Raw genomic sequence first — 18,597 nt, 5'->3', positions numbered from 1 at the left:
ACTTTGCAGTTTTATTTATATTCGCCTTGCCAACACAACGGACCTGTTCCCTAGACAGTAACTAGCACCTTGTACCTATTATGTCACTCTTCACTTTCAATTTGGATTGAATGTTCTTACTGGCAGGGACCTCTCTCTGTCTACTCTCTTTAAAATGACTCCAAAGTATGAGCTTAGGTTAGCATGTAGTGTTTATTGAAGATCTCTTAAAGTCTTTAATGCAGCTTACAGATTTTCGATGTGAACACCATTGGTGACACAGCAGATATCAAGTTGGAAGTCCAGGTCTACCCAGACCGCGTTCCAGCATATCCTCTGCTATCGATTCCTCTGAAGTGGACTATGGACTTCACATCTGCCGTGTCACTAACTGTGCCCACATAGACCTTGGACCATTGAAAATATATGGGTTGACCTGAAAATGGTGGTACACATGAGATACCCACATAATTTGATAGATTTGGAAAGCTTGTGCAAGGAAGAGTCGGCAAAGATTGCCAAGTCATGATGTGCCATGCTGATAGGCACCTACCCAATAAGACAATGCTGCCATAAAGTCAAAGGGTGCATCAACAAAGTGTTAAGGGCCATTTAGACACAACAATTATTGCTCAAAAGCCACCTTTTGAGCGCTAATCGTTGTGTCTAAATGGGCACCCATCGTGCACTTTTTGACACTATTCATTCATCGTTGACTTTTAGCAAATTAAAAGTCAGTGATGAGCCGTATCAGCACCGCACTCTGAGTTCTCAGCGGAATACCAGCTGATAGCATCTTTTTTTTTAGCTGGTATCCCGCACAGAGCTCTCAGCGATCGCTCCGAGAACAAAGCAGCACCTGCTGTTTTTGGCGCTATCAGCTCAGCAGGATACCAGCTGACAGCTCAGAGAACAAAGCAGCTGTTTGCATATACAAAGTAGCTGCTGTTCTCAGACCTGTCAATGGTATCCCGCTCTACCTGCATTTAACTCTTAAGTAGCTAATTAGCTACTTAACAGTTTATGCAAAGATGATCCCTCAAAACTGTCACTCAAACTGCCGTTTGATCGACCACCTTTCAGTGTAAATGGGCCTTTAGTTTTAGGGTGTGAAAATTTATGCAAACACATTATTATTGTTTTCTTAATTTTTTCACCCTAAACCCTTTGTTAATCAATGGACTTGTAGAGATAACAGGTCACCTTGAAGCTGGTAATAAATCTGAATCTAGTCATCTCTGTCAAATATTTTAACATGACTAAAACCTGTCATTTTTACACTGTATAGGCAGTGCGTGGACTTATACGGGAGGTTTTATAGTCTGTGTGGGACTTTTCTTCGGCTTTGTATCAGCGATCTATGTCTGCTTGCCTACTGTGAAAGATTTATCTGCACATCTTCTGGATTTATTGCAGAAATGCATTGCCACTACTAACTCTACTTTATTTGATTTAGTTTAATTAGCTGCATTCATTTTTTATTGAAGCAAATTAGCATTATAAAAGTTTTATTAAAGGCAATTGGGTCGTCCCTTTTAGATGCTTTGCTTTGCTTTAACAATGCTGAAAGTTTCTCCATATGCATTTATACTGTATCTTGTGCTGAAAAAGGAAAAAAATGTAGTAAAATGTTTTATGTTGGCATCAGATTACCTTAGGAACAATAGAGCTATGTATATGGACTTTCTTCCTCCCGTGTTTAGTGGCTTTTATGGCATATCCTACAGTATTATGTGGACTCCTCCATTGTAATCAAGTATGAGTGTAGTTTAGTCGGATATGCTATTCAGTACAGTGGTGGCAAAGGTATATGGGTCAATCATATGCCAAAAGGACACTCTTTTAGCCTGTGCACGGCTTACCATTGTCTACGGAAATATTGGATGTATGGCAGGTTTTATGGAGGGAGAATGTATTAGCATGAACAGATTGTAAATGTTCCACAATGACATCACTGCCCTCGACTTACAGCAGGGATGATGACGTGACACAAGGGAATATGACCACTGCAGCAAGTCACTGTGATGTCATTGCCGGCTTGCTACGGCAGACGGGGCACCAGTGGGACAAGAACAGTGGGGGATTGCTGATTATGGCTTTTTAAGAAAACCTTTTTATAGCAGGTTGAGCACCCTTGGAAATGTTTTTGCCCCCATATAGCCCTTTTGACATGACTTGTTTACATATAAGTAAACCCTGTAGCTTGCACACATCCATCATTGCGTGTGAAATGTTTAGACAAGTGAGCTATACAACGGAACACTTTTCTTATCATTCTCTGGTCTGTACTAATAAACTATAATGAGATCAGTCTGGCATCCGACATTCTGGCTTCTGGCATGTTTGTGGCCGAAGCAACGCAGCATACTGCACTACTTCATCCGGCACTCTATGCCGGATCTGTACCGGAGCCTCCAAGTGGAACCTCCAACGCAATTGTGAACCTGGCCTTACTTAATATTTGTGCATTGTACAGTAGAACTTCTCTAACAAAAAATGGAATTCATAACTTAATTCTCCTTATCCCCCGATTGTAAAATTTTATGTTCTTGTTGCCAATAATGTTTTTCAACCTCAGCGATCCGCATTCATTAAGGGTTGCATTTAAGTTACCAGATATAGAAAAAGCGAACATATTGTCAGACCACACCCTAAATGGGACCATTTTTTTTATGAGTTTAATGATCAATATGTCTGGGGGACTGCAGTCAGCAACAGCCGGAATGCAATATGCACTGGCAGTATGGCAAACCTGGCATGGTTCATGATGTGATATAGAGGACAATGCTGCAAAAAGGTCAGAAAGCAAAGCATCTGCTGCAAAGTGAGCCAACAGCTGTAAAAGCGTCTCCCAGGATCTGATAAGACATGCTGTGCAATGTGGTTTATTTGGCTTCGAGGCCCAGAGTAATAGGTTCTAGCCTTGTGTCAGCAAAGCAGATTAGTGTGCATAGCATGTAACAGACCTCATCGGCTCCAAGTGTTTACAGGCCATTGCTAAATATAGAAGAAATTAAGGCTTTTATGGAGGAAAAATCACTCCTAAAATGACATCATGGGGTACATAGTTTTATTGTACCAACTGGAGCGATCTTGTATTTATTGTTAGTCAACAGTAGATATTTTTCTATTTCGGGTTATGGAAAGCCAGCAGGCTAAACAAATCAATATAAAACCTATACCACATATTTTCCATGAAAAACTCCTCTAAGGAAGCGTGGTCTTTAAAAGAAAGAAAATAATAGGTGAAATCTAATATCATCTGGGCAGAACGTGCAGCCTTCCCGTACGGAAATCTCTGCATCTGTGAAAGGGTTCCCATTTAACAGCTCTACAGATGGAAATAACAGATACCATGCCAGCTTTTACCTAGAATGAACTGTTCTTCCCCAGCCACACTCCGTAATGCTCTCATTTAGATTGTTAGGACAAGCAACTGAGCTGTCTTGTAGTCCCCACAGCAATTCTGTGGTGTAATTATATTACCGCTGCACTGATTATAGAGAATCCGCTATGCCATTCAATCGAATATGTAGGGATAGAAATGAGTTAGGAGCTATGGAGCTCATTGGTTTACATCGACAAACAAAGTGGGCAGTTTTTCTTTCTGTAGGGTAAGTAAAGTAAATTGCGCGATAAAGCGGCTCTGTGCTGCCCGGATGATGGAAAAGGGTATGAGTAGGACCCGGGAGTAACTTAACATGTATGGAACAGTTAGACTCCTTATATATTAATATGATGGAAGCAGTTCAAACTAAAATATTGTGGTTGCATAAATAGTGTTGTTTTTAGCCGTTTAATCATTTACGACCCTCGGTGACCCTAAAGGTGAGCTCCCTCCATGGTTTTCGGTTTTGTACCGCTCTTTTCAGGTGGTTGATATAAATATGCACACCTTAAAACGAATATTTTGGTGATGCACCCTTTGACTTTATGACAGCGTTCAGTCTTTTTGGGTCGGTGTCTATCAGCATGGCACATGTTGACTTGGCAATCTTTTCCCACTCTTCCTTGAAAAAACACTCCAAATCAGTCAGATTGCAAGGACATTTTGTGTGTAGCGCCTTCGTCAGGTCAACCCACCCACCCTCTGGCCGGGCCATTCCAAAGCTTTGATCTTCTTCTGACGAAGCCATTCTTTGGTTGATTTGGAGGCATGCTTTGTGTCGTTGTCATGCTTGACTAAAAACCTCAATTCAAGCAGCATAAAACAGCCCCAGAGCATAATGCTGCCTCCGCCATCTTCACTGCGGGTATGGTGTTCTCTTGGTGATGGTAGAGTTGGCTTTGTGCCAAATATACCTTTTGGAATTATGGGCAAAAAGTTCACCCTTGTGCTCATCAGACTATAACACGTTCTCCCACGTACTTCTGGCAGATTTGATGTAGGTTTTGGCAGAACATAGCCAGGCTTGGATGTTTTTCATTGTTAAAAAAGGCTTCCGTCTTGCCCCCCTTCCCCACAACAGAGACATATGAAGAATACGGGAGATGGTCGTCACATGCACTACACAAACAGTACTTGCCAGAAACTCCTGCAGCTCCTTTAATGTTGCTATAGGACTCTTGGCCTTCTGGACCAATTTTCTTCTAGTCTTGTGATCAACCTTAGAGGGACATTTTAGGTCTTGGTAATGCTACTGTTGTGCCATGTGTACTGACTCCTATTTAACATGTGTTTAAATGTGATTAGCTAATTCTAAACACAACCACATCCCCAACTATAAGGCCGGCTGTCCACAGGCATTGCAAAGTCCCGCGGCCGCCCAGGAGCAGGAGCCGCACACGTTTCTCCGCCGGTCAGCCTAATGTAATAGATAGGCTGACCGCAGAGAATCGCAATGATTCTCCGCTCGTGGACACAGGGCTGGCGCTTTCCATAGCAATGCTATAAAAAGCTTCAGCCTGCTCTAGCCTGCGGTAAATCGCCGGCGAATTCAGGGTCGTGGACAGGGGACCCAAGAGGGTGTGCACACTTATGCAACCACATTATTTTAACTTTGTTATAAAGAAAAAAACTCCTCACTTTGCAGCTTTTTTTCGGGCACTACTAGGGCTGACTACATATTAATAAAGGCGGGGGCAGCATTTGGTATAGCATGCACGTGTGCCTTTCTAATAAAGCTTCTGTTCTCTCTCTGTGTCCCTCTCCCTTTATCTCTCACACCAAGGATGACTTTATATTGATTTCACAATCCTGGGGAAATCCAGAATCATGCTCACTTGAAATGGCGAACTTGTCAAATGAATTTGATGAATTGCACAAGTCCCATTTGGGGGCAAGGTTTATGTAGTGGCAAACTTACCCCACCAAGGCATGTTGGAACTGCAGCCTATTGTAGTCCTATCCAAAATATCACGTTTTTGTAATGAAAATAGTGAAAAAATAGACAATGCAATTTCCTGGAGATCTGTTCAGCTCAGGGCGAAATTCCCAATAAACTTAGACATATTAATACATAATGGCAAATCAATATGTATGTGTCTACAAGTAGACCTTTACCATAATCGAAGTGCCGCCGGGGACACAGCACCTAGTAGTATTATCTATTCTAACGAGATGAGTTATATCGACGGCTACATCATTTAGCAGTTAAATTCTATCTTTCTTGTTACTTTTATAAGGTGATTTTAGTTTTCTCCAGAATAATCTGTGAAACAAATGCTATTACTCGAGAATTGCTGGACTTGTAATGGGCATTGTGACTATATTTGCAGACACATTATAGACAGATAGCACACAAATTATTTTTAGCATCGAAAAAGAAAAGGTTGTCGTGGCCAAAACAATGATTACAGACTTGATTAGCTTCCAAGACAAATGGCGTACCCCAAGGCAGCCCCAAAGCTGTGATCACAACTGGCTCCAAAGCTTGCCAAACTGCCAGATGCCTTTTGTTGGAAAGCTTTTTGCTGCAGTTTAACACCTGAGTCCGAGCAAAACTCTGACCGCCATTGCCACATGACAGCAGCCCATAGCCGGAGAATGCTGTGTCAGTAAGTGATAAAGAATCTGCGCGTATTGTTATAAACTTGTAAAAATATACCCGTCGCCTTCCTCAAGCGTGGCACAAAGCAAAACACACAAACCTCTTTCTGTTCAAATCAAATGGGGCCTGATCCCAACGAAAATGTATTTGTTTTGCTTTCGACTCATGTTTTATTGAAAAATCCCAATCCAAATAGTAAAGGAATAGCAGTGATAATATTTACCATCACATTATATATTTGCACAGCCGAAAGATAAACAAAAAGGCAGCGGTTCCATCTGTTCTGACCTTTTTCCTGACCAGGTAATCTGTGTCAGCACATTAGTGGCAAAAGGGACTTGTTATTTGTATAGCGCCAACTTATTCCGCAGCGCTTTCATGTAATTTATCACCCCCCACCACGCTGGGTACTCATTTTACCGACCTCAGAAGGCTGGGTCAACCTTGAGTCGGCTACCTGAACCATGCAGGGATTGAACTGGCAACCTTCAGCAAGAGCTTAGGACTGCACACTGCTGCCTTAACACTCTACTTTTCCTTAAAGTTGTAGTCTTCTGCGGGATACATACTTCACTCCTCCCGCATAAAAAAAAATGCAATTCCTGACAATATATGGACCGCTATGAGCACCTTCGAGAGTTGACTGTAAGTTAGAGAAAAGCGCTATGTAAATACAGACTGTAAGGATCTCTTAGACCGCGCTTTGCCTGTCTCACAATCACAATTTCCTTAAAATTCTTGTACTGATTTTTGTGTGTTTCAATGACTCTATTGTGCGGAAATTCTATGTGGCTCATTATAGAGTCTTTTCTATTGTTTTGTCTTGTGTGACAGTTTCAATAGACACATTAGCAACTGCTGCTGGTCTGGCTGACAGCATGTATGGATACAACTTTCCCTCTGTTGCTTTCATGTTTAACTCTTCTGTTTGCCTCTTCAATCCCACTTCAATTCATTTGTTATATAACATATTTCATTAGAATTTCTATGCCTCTGTGCGTCAATTCAAAGAACTGAAAAGATTAAAGTTTGTAAACTAGTCGTTTCAGAAGGGCCTTGTTAGTGGGAATGCCGTGAAACAAAAAAACTTTTTTTCCCCCCCAAATTATTCTAGTTTTTTTTTTTTTTTAAGATTGGGACTCGGGTCACACTCACCCTAAATAATAAAGCCTGCAAAGACGTGTCAATATCTGCAAAGCCAACGCTAAGATAAACTTGCTTTGGTATAGAAATTGCTTCTTTGTATCCAGGGATCAGGATATGATGCATCACTTGGAAATAACAGCCCTGTATAGTGCAAATCTAGCTTGATGCTCATCCGTGTTACCGTATATTAACAGTCTTTGTCTTTTCTCTACAGCCTAACAGCAGTGGGCAAGTTGTAGGAAAGGTGCCTGGCCACTTCACTCCTGTGTTGGCGCCATCACCTCATCACGGTGCAGTGAGACCTGTGACACTAACCATGACGGACACAAAACCCATCACTACATCCACTGAAGGTGAGCTTCGTTGAACGGCTAGCGCGTACTACAGCATCCAGCGTCGTGTTGAAGTTCAATAGAATCCACTCGCTGTTTGCTTCAGGGTTGAAAGTGGCTGTTAAAGTCTTAATTGTCAGAATGATTATTTTAGGCTAGTAGATTAAGCCATGCTGTAGAATCAAAGATTTCTGCAATGTATGTCAAGCTGACCAAATAATGAATTGGTAATAACGGTGCCAAGAGATTAGCTAATCTCTTCTAATTGAAGATTGCTTGAGGATAGAAACTTGGTGAAAGGCATAATAAATGAAAGTATGACAAATGCCTGATTACATGGATTTGATGTGATCCCCATATCATTACTTTTTAATAAGGACCTGTAATTGTGTGAGTGTGTGTAATAAATTGATAACAGCGCTCCCAGAATGTTTGTTCTAGAAATGCGCATTGGTAACTATCATGCGAATGATGTTTATGACGTTACCAGCAACGGCGAGCGTGCAAATATGTATGACTACATGTACTTACTATTTCACGCAAGGGTATTCAAAATTAGATGACTTCATCTCCTGAGATTGACCAGATTTCAATTCTATTTTTTTTTCTTTCTTTTTGCTTGTTCACTTGGCAGCGAGTATGTGACACTGTTGCAAGTTGTACTATAGCCCAGAGCTTCTTTGCTGATGACAGTTCCCAGAATGCAAATCAACGTTGCGAGCCCTATGTAGACATTAAGTCAGCAAGGAGTGCTAGGATATTCCAGCCCTGCAGCCTGCAGGATTGTAAATGCAGCTCTAGACTATTAATACAGAGTATAACTCAGGAGGAGTACATTCTAGGGTATGCAATATATTGCAGTTTAAAGGGGTTATCCAGGGTTTAAAATTTGATGGCCTATCCTCAAGACAGGCCATCGATATTTGATCAGTGGGGGTCCGCCGCTTGAGATCCCCATTCATCAGCTGGTAAAAGGAACTGCAACACTCCTATGAGCGCCGCCGCTGCCTCATCAGTGTTTTCATCTGACTACAATTATTTAGCAGACTGGAGTGAAAAAGGAGGTAAAGCAACCCAATGGTGGTGTATGTAGAGTAGATGTTGGTATGTGTAGACTAGCAGGGTCTCCATATACCCATGGTGGTGTATGTAGAGTAGATATTGGTGTATGTAGACTAACAGGGTCTCCATATACCCATGGTGGTGTATGTAGAGTAGATATTGGTGTATGTAGACTAGCAGGGTCTCCATATATCCATGGTGGTGTATGTAGAGTAGATATTGGTGTATGTAGACTAACAGGGTCTCCATATATCCATGGTGGTGTATGTAGAGTAGATATTGGTGTATGTAGACTAACAGGGTCTCCATATACCCATGGTGGTGTATGTAGAGTAGATATTGGTGTATGTAGACTAGCAGGGTCTCCATTTTCCCATGGTGGTGTATGTAGACTAGATATTGATGTATGTAGACTAACAGGGTCTCCATATACCCAGGGTGGTGTATGTTGAGTAGATATTGGTGTATGTAGACTAGCAGGGTCTCCATATATCCATGGTGGTGTATGTAGAGTAGATATTGGGGTATGTAGACTAGCAGGGTCTCCATATATCCATGGTGGTGTATGTAGACTAGATATTGATGTATGTAGATTAGCAGGGTCTTCATATATCCATAGTGGTGTATGTAGAGTAGATATTGGTGTATGTAGACTAGCAGGGTCCCGATAAGGATCTAGATCCAGGATTCGTGTGAGCATACCACCAGCCAGAGTTGGGCCTTTATGGACAGAGTGTGAAACTGATAGAGACATAGCTAAAACTACTGGACTGTGGCGTAACCCTCCAAAAAGACCATGAAAATCCAGTTAGGTAGAAGGGAATTTTTTTAATTGGATGAAATGAAAAGCCGGCAGAACTCTCCTACGAGCACCGCCATCAGTATTTTCAACTGACCATGATTGTTTAGCGACTTTTCTGAGTACTAGAAGCATGTCCCATTGAAGTAAATGGGATGAGCCTGTAGTACTTAAAATGACCACTATAAATAATATGACGTTCTGAGTGCAAACATTGAAGAGGCTTCGGCTCTTGCAGGAGCTCAGCGCCCGCCTTCAATCGGCGGGGATCCCAAGCAGCGGGCCTCCACCGATTTGATATTGATGGCCTATTCTAAGGACAGGCCATCCATTTTTAAATGCTAAGTAACCCATTTAACCAATATTTATGTAGATTATGTCTAAATGTAAGGGGCATATTCTCTAAAGCTCATGTGTTTAAACAACTTCTAGCACAAATGTATTGATTTAATAAACCGCAGTGCATCATCTGAAACATCTAAAATACGGTATATACCGTAGAAAAAATATCTCGGTCATAAAGTTTTGTCATCATAAAAACTGTCCGAACGGCTTTTATACAATTCTACAATACAAAAAAAAACCTTCCTCCATGATTCTAATGTATAATACAAAATACAATATTATTTTATAGCATCTGGATCTGGAAAACAATTACATGTACTGAAATAAGCCTGCTTGGATTTGGTGGCCTGCTACAATATTATATGGAATGTATTTCATTATAGATCGGCTTCATAGAGATTTTCATTCCAGGGAACCATGTCTAGTACTGTAAATGAGTCCGTTGCTGGTGCAAAGAAGAGAAGAGAAGAAAATTTGAAGTACCAGTAGCAGATGACATTGTAACCAAGATACTATCATAAATGTTTATTAATGAATTACCCAGATTGCAGTTTATTCTGGGAGCAGTTTATATATTTGTTTCGCTCTGATTCAACTATGAAAGACTTATCTGTCTGTTTTTTCTTGTATTTACTAAGTATTATGACTCGGATTCCTACTTGTGTTTTCATTTTCTCCATTTTCTCTTTTTTTCCCAGCCTACACAGCCTCTGGCACATCACAAGCCAACCGATATGTGGGACTAAGCCCTAGAGATCCAGCCTTCCTACACCAGCAACAGGTGGGCTGCTTTCACATCAGGTGTAATGACTTTAGGATGCTTGAGGATAGTGTCATAAAAGCTTGCATGCTACCACTCATAATAGCTTGGATTAAAACAAAATCCTGCTGTTCTGTGATCATGACCGGGCACGTCCAATATCAACACATTTAACCCAAAGTGTCCGCGAGACGAAAAAGTGTCCCTTAAGACACGTGCCAAGTGTACAGTATGTAATGCAGGGAGCTCAGCCCATGGCACAGGGACCTTACTACTTTTTTTTTTATTTTTCCCATAATACACTTCATTTTGTTTACAATACAACACAATGACAAGACTTTTTCAAATAGTTTCCCGAAATACAGAACATTACAAAATATGACCTGTGTTTGTACGGTAGAAAACAATTGGATATAACACGTAAAATGCAGGCAGGCTATATTCCAATCCAGACAATTCCTCTACTTGACACTTGAAGGAGTCTCTCATTGCTTGTACTAGGGTAAGAACTGCTGATTTTGCGTAAAATTAAGTTTGTCTTTAGTTGACATAATGCATATAATTCTGAACTAACATTAGCCTTCCCTTCCACGTGACATTACTAGCTGTAATTACATTAGAAAAATCCATATTTGCTATCAAGCAAAATATGCATAGGATTGTGGCTGTATAAGCGTTTAATGCCTAGCAAAGTGCTTCGTGAAACACATTGGGCACATGGATGGAAAATGTAATTTGTACATGACAGGCACCTAATTCGCAAAACTTTGGCATGGATATATGTGAATTTAGAAAACTCTTCGACAATGTATGACTGGTCTCAGTTGTGCCAGAACATCCTAATTCTTATAGATAAAACTGCCAACCATATGCCCTGTTCACGAAGAGTAACTTAAAGAGGTATTCCTAAATTGAACATTAATGGAACATTAATGAAAATTAAACCAATGTTTAACAGATGTGGGTCTCACCTCTGGGATCCAAACCTATGGGAAGAACAGGGGTCACCATACCAGCTTGATGAGGTGGCCAAACCTATACGATCACCTCTCTATTCAATAACTGCCTGGATGTGGTGGCCAGCAGCCTCCTCATCAGGCAGGTTGAGGGACCACTGTACACCACATAATTTTGGGTCCCACACCTGGGACCTGCACCTATCACAAATTTATGACTCCCCCGTCATGAATAGCTCTTTATAATACTTATAGTCAAAGCCCCAACCCAAAAAGTCTCAGACAAGTGGATTCTGCACCAAAAATATTGGATTTTTTTTCTTAATTCATATGATAAGTAGGCTGCACCTTATTCCTAGGCACATTCAGACAGATTGAAAAAAACACTCCCTACTCTTATACATGTGCCCTGTTCTTTCAGAGACATACAAAGCATGTGGAGTTTAGATCTCCCCATTCCAGGGTAATATACACATCATTTGGGACTTTTATTCCAGCTTTAGATAATAAGACCATTTTCTAGAGGTTGTACTGAGGACAGAAAGAAGTAGATAGACCATCTACATCTTAATTTAATGAGCTGTCTTATTTGCATCTCTTTACTGAACTGAGAATTGACTACTAAAATCCTTTTACTATACGGTATCGATGTACAACAACAATAGCATGGTAGCGCACATTGATATCCAGCCTGATGAAGGGGCCTCTGCACCAAACGCTTACAAATACTAGAAAAATTATATCACCTCTGAAAAACTTTTTTTTTAAACAAAAGTATTTATCACCCCATGGCCAAAAATTGAGTACAAATGCTTTCAATAGCAGCCGGGCATCCTGGGGCAGTTCTGGTGTCTGGAATGTATTAGGCCTACTTATTTATCCCAGGTTGCTTAGATAGCTCCAACATATTCCACAGCGCGCTGCTGCGTCAAGTAGTAGTTGTTTTATTAAATGAACATTCCCACTTGTAATAAAAAGTTACAGTTGGATGAAGTATACAATTCAGTCCTGTGGCAGTACAACCTTTTAGCCGTCAACTCTGTAAGCAACCTCCAGTGCCAAGAAACCAAACAGAGAATTAGACCTCCCTCACACAGGCGTTACGCAAAGCACCGCGATTTCAATCGCGGCACTTTGCCGCAATTCACTTTCGCATTCGGCCACATGCTGCGGCCGACAGCGGAGTTTAGCACACCTCATCATGCATGAGGTGCGCTAAATGTCAGAAATAGAACAGACTTCACTCGAAAATCCAGACCGAACGGCTGTCTGAGAGCCTCCATTGCAAACAATGGGAGCTATATACCGCGATTAGCGAGGCGCTGAGAGCGTCGCGGTAGAAAACGTCTGTGTGAGGGACGCCTTATGGCGAACTGAGTAGTTGGGCCTCCTGTCCTTTCCCGAGAGCACAGCATTAGGGGGACGCACCAGATTCCTTTTATTCTGCCATTCTCAGGATGCAGTAGTATCAAAGATTCTGAGCTGTCTGATGCTTGTAGAGGTGTACGTTACTTTCAGTTGTTGAGAGCTTCTAAGAGGATAAGTAGCCCAATTAAAATTAATGTCTAGCCCCAGGTCAAATGATCCCAAAATAAAATATTAGCCCTTTTTACTAATTTCTCATGTAAGAGGTAGCTCTCCATCTCCCAGAACTCGCTCACAGTGGCAGCAGGCAGATTTACTTGGGTTTTAATTGGGTATTTAACTGCAACTTTTATCTGCTAACCTGGCGTTATTTTACTGCGTCCATTTATGGGCTTACTTCTTCATTTAACTTGTTGTATTGTGGAGTCACATCTTTATTTGTAGTATAAAGCGCTGAATTGTTATAGTTTGGTAAGATTATCAAAAGTTATAGTATACATAATTAAAATCACAGAAATGTAGCGTTACCCTAAAATAATCCTTTGTTTAGTTAACATTGGTTCGGCCTGAGATGCTGAGAAGAAATGAGCCTTGACCTTCGGGAAGTCTAATTTTCTTCAGGATCAATACAGCTATTGGGACTTCGCATAAATCTTGCAGCACTAATATCAATTGCACTTAAGGCGATCATTATTTAACTCAGGACTTTTTCTTGCCCTCTATGCTAACAGTATCTTCAATAAAGCATTTCAATGGCAATAGTCTGATGCTGTATGTAGGTATGAGCACATTTCCTGGTTTGACCATTATCATTGGTTTGACCACTGAAAAACAACACTGTAATCATACTTTTGGTGATCATAGTCTACAAACGTCACAATAGATATATGTCAGGTTGTTTTGTGCACACACATAAGATATTAACATTCGTATGGCTGCTTGCCCTCTCTAGAAGCAGGCTACTAGTTGCCAACTAAATGAGCTCAAAATAGAGTGTGGTTTTAATTGGCAGGTCTTAGTATGGAACTGCAAATACTTCACGCCCCTCACGATACTGATCCACCAAGCGTTGGAAAGTGGCCGGAGCATTTTTCATGCTGAAGGGCATCACCCTGGACTCGTGTAGAGTCCAAATGGGGTGAGGAAAGCAGACCTCTCCTGTGCTTCCTTGGTCATGGGGATCTGCCATACATATTAGGATATCTCTACATTATATTCTACAAACCTCCATCTGCCCAAACTTGTAGCTTTACATGCTGGCCTTGTAAATGGATGATCAGTCATGTTATTCGTAGACAAGTCAGGTCCACCAGAGTGGAAGCGTCTCTTACTTAAGGCCCATTTACACGGAGCGATGATCACTCAAAAATTTCTAAAAAGCAATTGTTTGAGCGATAATAGTTCCATCTAAACTTTTCGTGCACTGCTAGCTGATCGTTAAATTCAGGTCAACCTAAAAATCGTCGTGTGGTCTTATCAGGATCGCACGCTGAGTTCTTCACGGGTAGTGCTCATAGCATTGCTTCCCGTCGGAGAACAAAGGAGCTGAAAGCAGATAGGAGCCCTCCAGCTATTAACTGCATTCAGCTAAAGGCTTCATTTGCACTCTAATAAGCTATTAAGTTTATGCAAAATGATCGCTCAAACTGTCGCTTGAGCGATCTTCGAGCGATCATTGCTCCATGTAAATGGGCCTTTAGCATCTCTCCATACTGGCTTGTGGATGAGGGTTATGAGCAGGAGATCCCCTTCCATGATGTCCACATGCTTTAATAGGCCATAGAAAAAGAGTTTGCCTTAAAACTTCATAGAACTACCGTATATACCGGCGTATAAGGCGACGGGGCGTATAAGACGACCCCCCAACTGTCACCTTATACGCCGGTATACAGTGGAGAAAAAAAAAAAAATTCATTACTCACCTCCCACGGCGTTCTGTCGCGCTCCGGCAGGCTGTCGCTCGCTCCTCGTCCCCGCCGCAGCATAGCTTTCTGAATGCGGGGCTTGAAATCCCCGCTTCCAGAAAGCTAATACACACGCCGGCAGCCATGACATCATTGAATGGCTGTGATTGGCTAAAGCACACGTGGCTTCAGCCAATCACACTATTCAATGACATCATTGAATGGGTGTGATTGCTAACACGTGCGCCTTCAGCCAATCACAGCCATTCAATGATGTCATTGAATAGTGTGATTGGCTGAAGCCACGTGTGCTTTAGCCAATCACAGCCATTCAATGCTGTCATGGCTGCCGGCGTGTGTATTAGCTTTCTGGAAGCGGGGATTTCAAGCCCCGCATTCAGAAAGCTATGCTGCGACGGGGACGAGGAGCGAGCGACAGCCTGCCGGAGCGAGCGACATCCTGCCGGAGCGCGACAGAACACCGTGGGAGGTGAGTAATAAATTTTTTTTTTTTACACTTTTTTTTTTTTTGTATTACCGGCGCATAAGACGACCCCCGACTGCAGAGCAGATTTTTCGGGGTTCAAAAGTCGTCTTATACGCCGGTATATACGGTAATATATTTACAGAAACCAAGATTGTAGCACATAGTATTTGTAATATATAATATTTAGTTTGTGTATAATATGTGGTAAACTAGATTTTGAATCCACTTAGAATTTGTAATACCATCTCAAATCTAGTTTTTTTTATATAGATCCAAAAGAGTGTTAATGAATAAATTATACGTCCAAAAACCCTCAGCTGACATTACTAATGACTCAGTTATTCTCTGTTAGATACCAATTAAAGTAGTTAATGTTACCTTTTGGCTAGATTACATTGATGATAGGTTATAAAAGCATTCCGATGCTACAACATACCATTATATAGCTATTTGTTGAAAAGCAACGAAATTATCAGGGGTTATTAAAACAACGAACCGCATAGACGTCATCCACCTTGGATTCATTAATGATGCCTCATATTTTCTCTTTCGTGCCAACTTATTTTTTTATTTCTAAAGACAATAAAGAATGTTTAAGTTAGTATGAAAAACACTTCCATGAAAATAAATAAGTTTGCATCTCATGAGTTTCAAGTCCCCGGAAAGATAGAGAGGAAGAGAGAGAGAGATTGTAGCGCCGGAGCAAACCAAACCCGCTTTAATTACTTTGTCAATGTAAAGCTTGCCCTGTGCGGCAGAAATAAAGTGAGATTGATTTACTGTGTCCTCGTTCCGCTTTCCAAAGATTTAAGAGATTCCTCTCTGATGGTGGCAGGTTCTAAATGCATTTCATTTAAAGCATCCCATGATGAATGAAAGTGAGAAGCAAGAGGTACATGAAATGCACACAATCAATCATTTTATATTAGCTTAGATAAATTCTAAATTAGGCAGAGGATGATTTTAGCAATGGGAAAGCCTTTTAGACAACCCACAACCCCTTTTAATACACATTGACCCTTCCAGAAGAAGTACTGTCACAGGTACATTCTAGATGTAATGTCAGATGATCGGGGTGGGGGGAGTATTAAAGAGATTTATGCCCCCTGGGAAATGAGAAGTATTCTCAACCCACCCTTTTCATGGGAAAAGGATAAAAATCAAATGCTCCTATATAAATTAAGTTGCCAAAAAAGTGCTAAATAGACTTGGACCATCCAAAGAAAACCAGTTAGTAGTGTGTGCTTTTTGCGTACAATGTGCCATCAAGAGAAAAGATGGAAATAATGTAATATAGTAGGACATGTATAATTTATTTTATTTTTATTAATTCGATAGACGTTCATAGAAGAGACATTATGGGCTTTTTTTAACAATGCCATAGTGATTGATGTATTTCAAGTAGTTTTTATTTAATTGGGGTGGCCATATTGGAAGCGCACTTCCTGTATTATCTGTATAGACAACAGGATTTGTGTGCTTTATGGCAGCTACATTGAATGGGAGCTAATTGACAGAGAAATGTCAATAGACTATTACAGACTCCAGGAACTGATGACGTAGAGACTCTTCTCCCGAGATCAGGCGATAACAGAGGAGATGATGGATAGATGGATAATATGTACATAATAGAACTTGATTTGAATAAAGTGTCATGATACATTCCCTTTAACACGTCAATGCTGGCATTTTCGTGAACAAAGCCTTTCTGCACCTCCATGACAAGTGAAGTATGAATAACTGCCACCTCTGAACCAATGATGACACAGGGGGTATGTCCCTAACTACATCTGGTTAGCTACTGTAGCTATAGTCACAGATCACAGCTTTGCTCTAATATGCCCTGAGATAAAAAGCAGCCAAGGAGTGAGATCTGAGAAAAAATAAATAGCGGGTAATCATCCCCTGTAGGTACTGACTTGCATATCAATTTTGAGCTCCTGACTGGAGGGTCACTTTAATGCAACATATTTCGATTAAAGCTAGGTCTACGGTAGGAGCTGCAAATACACAGGTTATTTAATATTATACACCTATCAACCATAACATGGAAACTATCTTCCTAGTATTATATAGGTTCCCCTCATATCATCAAAACAGCTCTGAGCCATCAAGACATGGATTCAAGAAAATGTCCTAAGGTGTCCTGTTAATTCCGGCACCAAGATGCTAGCAGCACATCCTTTAAGTTTTATAATTTGTGTGATGGCCTTCATGCATCAGACCTGTTTTTGCAGTACATCCCACTGATGCTTGATCAGATTGAGATATCGAGAATTTGATGACCAAGTCAACATAATGAACCCAATGTCATGTTCTTCTGATCATTCTTGAACAATTTTTGCAGTGGAGTGGGACATATTATCCTGCTGAAAGAGGCCCCTGCCTTTAGGGAATACCTTTGTCATAGTGGGGTATAGTTGGTCTACAGTAATGTTTAAGTAGGTGGCATGCGTCATAGTAATAGCTAGATAAATGCCAGGACACAAGGTTTTCCAACAGAACATGGCCCAGAGTATCACACTGTCTCTGCCAGCTTGTTGTCTATCTGTAGTGCGTCCTGGTGCAATTTCTTTCCCAGGTAAGCAATGCACCTGGCTATCTATATGAGATAAAAGAAAATATGATTCATCAGATCCGGACACATTCTGGACCAGTTCTGACAGAGCTTTTCTGCTGGGCTCATGTGCCCATTGTACTTGCTTTTGGCATTGGACATGGGTCATGATGGGTGTTCAGACTATTCTGTGGCTATGCAATTCCATATGCCGCAAGTTGTGAAGAACTTTGTGTTCTGACAGCTTTCTATCATAGTCAGCATTAACTTTTTCAGCAATTTTGTGCTACATTAGCTTTTGTGTGGCATGGGACCAGTTGTGCTAGATACCAATGAGTCTTTGGCATCCATGACCTGGTCACTAGTTCACTGGTTGTTCTTCCTTGGACCAGTTTTGGTAGGTTCTGACAACTGCATACTAGGAACACCCCATACAACCTGCCATTTTTGAGATGCTTGGATCCAGTCATCTAGCCCTCACAGTTTGACCCTTGTTAAAGTTGTTCAGATCCTTACGCTTGCCCATTTTTACTACTTCCAACAGGTCAGCTTCACAAACTGACTGTTCACTTGCTGTCTTAATATATTTCTCCCCTTCACGGGTACCATTGTCATGAGATAGTCAATGCTATTAATCACCCTTTCAGTGCTTTTATTGTTATGGTTAATTAGTGTACATCTTCACAACATCTATACTTTGACTTTTCTTGCTGATATTACTGTAATATGCAGCCTGTGGTAGTTAAAGGTAACCTGTCATGTCCTCATAGCACCATAAACTAAGTTATAGTGCTGTTAGGGGACGTGACAGGTGGTGTATTTTTTTATATTCCTCTGCTCTTGTGATCCAGCGGTGTCCCCCTATGAAGTCGGCGGGTTGCATGAAAATCTAACTCTTTTCAGAGTCCCATGCGC

The 18,597-nt window shown here is 41.1% G+C and overlaps 1 protein-coding gene across 4 annotated transcripts in view; it reads left to right on the top strand.

The window, feature by feature from the left end:
* The window catches only part of NFIB (nuclear factor I B), a 201,085-nt gene that overhangs the window by 156,745 nt on the left and 25,743 nt on the right, over positions 1–18,597 (top strand). For all 4 annotated transcript variants that reach the window (XM_066604273.1, XM_066604272.1, XM_066604274.1 and 1 more), the window contains 2 exons: positions 7,330–7,468; positions 10,352–10,434. In XM_066604273.1, the coding sequence (XP_066460370.1) occupies positions 7,330–7,468; positions 10,352–10,434 (222 nt within the window). The remainder of the gene's footprint in view (positions 1–7,329; positions 7,469–10,351; positions 10,435–18,597) is intronic.

This window comes from Eleutherodactylus coqui, chromosome 5 (genome assembly GCF_035609145.1).
Source record: "Eleutherodactylus coqui strain aEleCoq1 chromosome 5, aEleCoq1.hap1, whole genome shotgun sequence".
Classification (NCBI taxonomy): Eukaryota; Metazoa; Chordata; class Amphibia; order Anura; family Eleutherodactylidae; genus Eleutherodactylus; species Eleutherodactylus coqui.
Note: the sequence above shows the minus strand (reverse complement) of the source record. Positions and strands in the feature narration are given on the sequence as shown.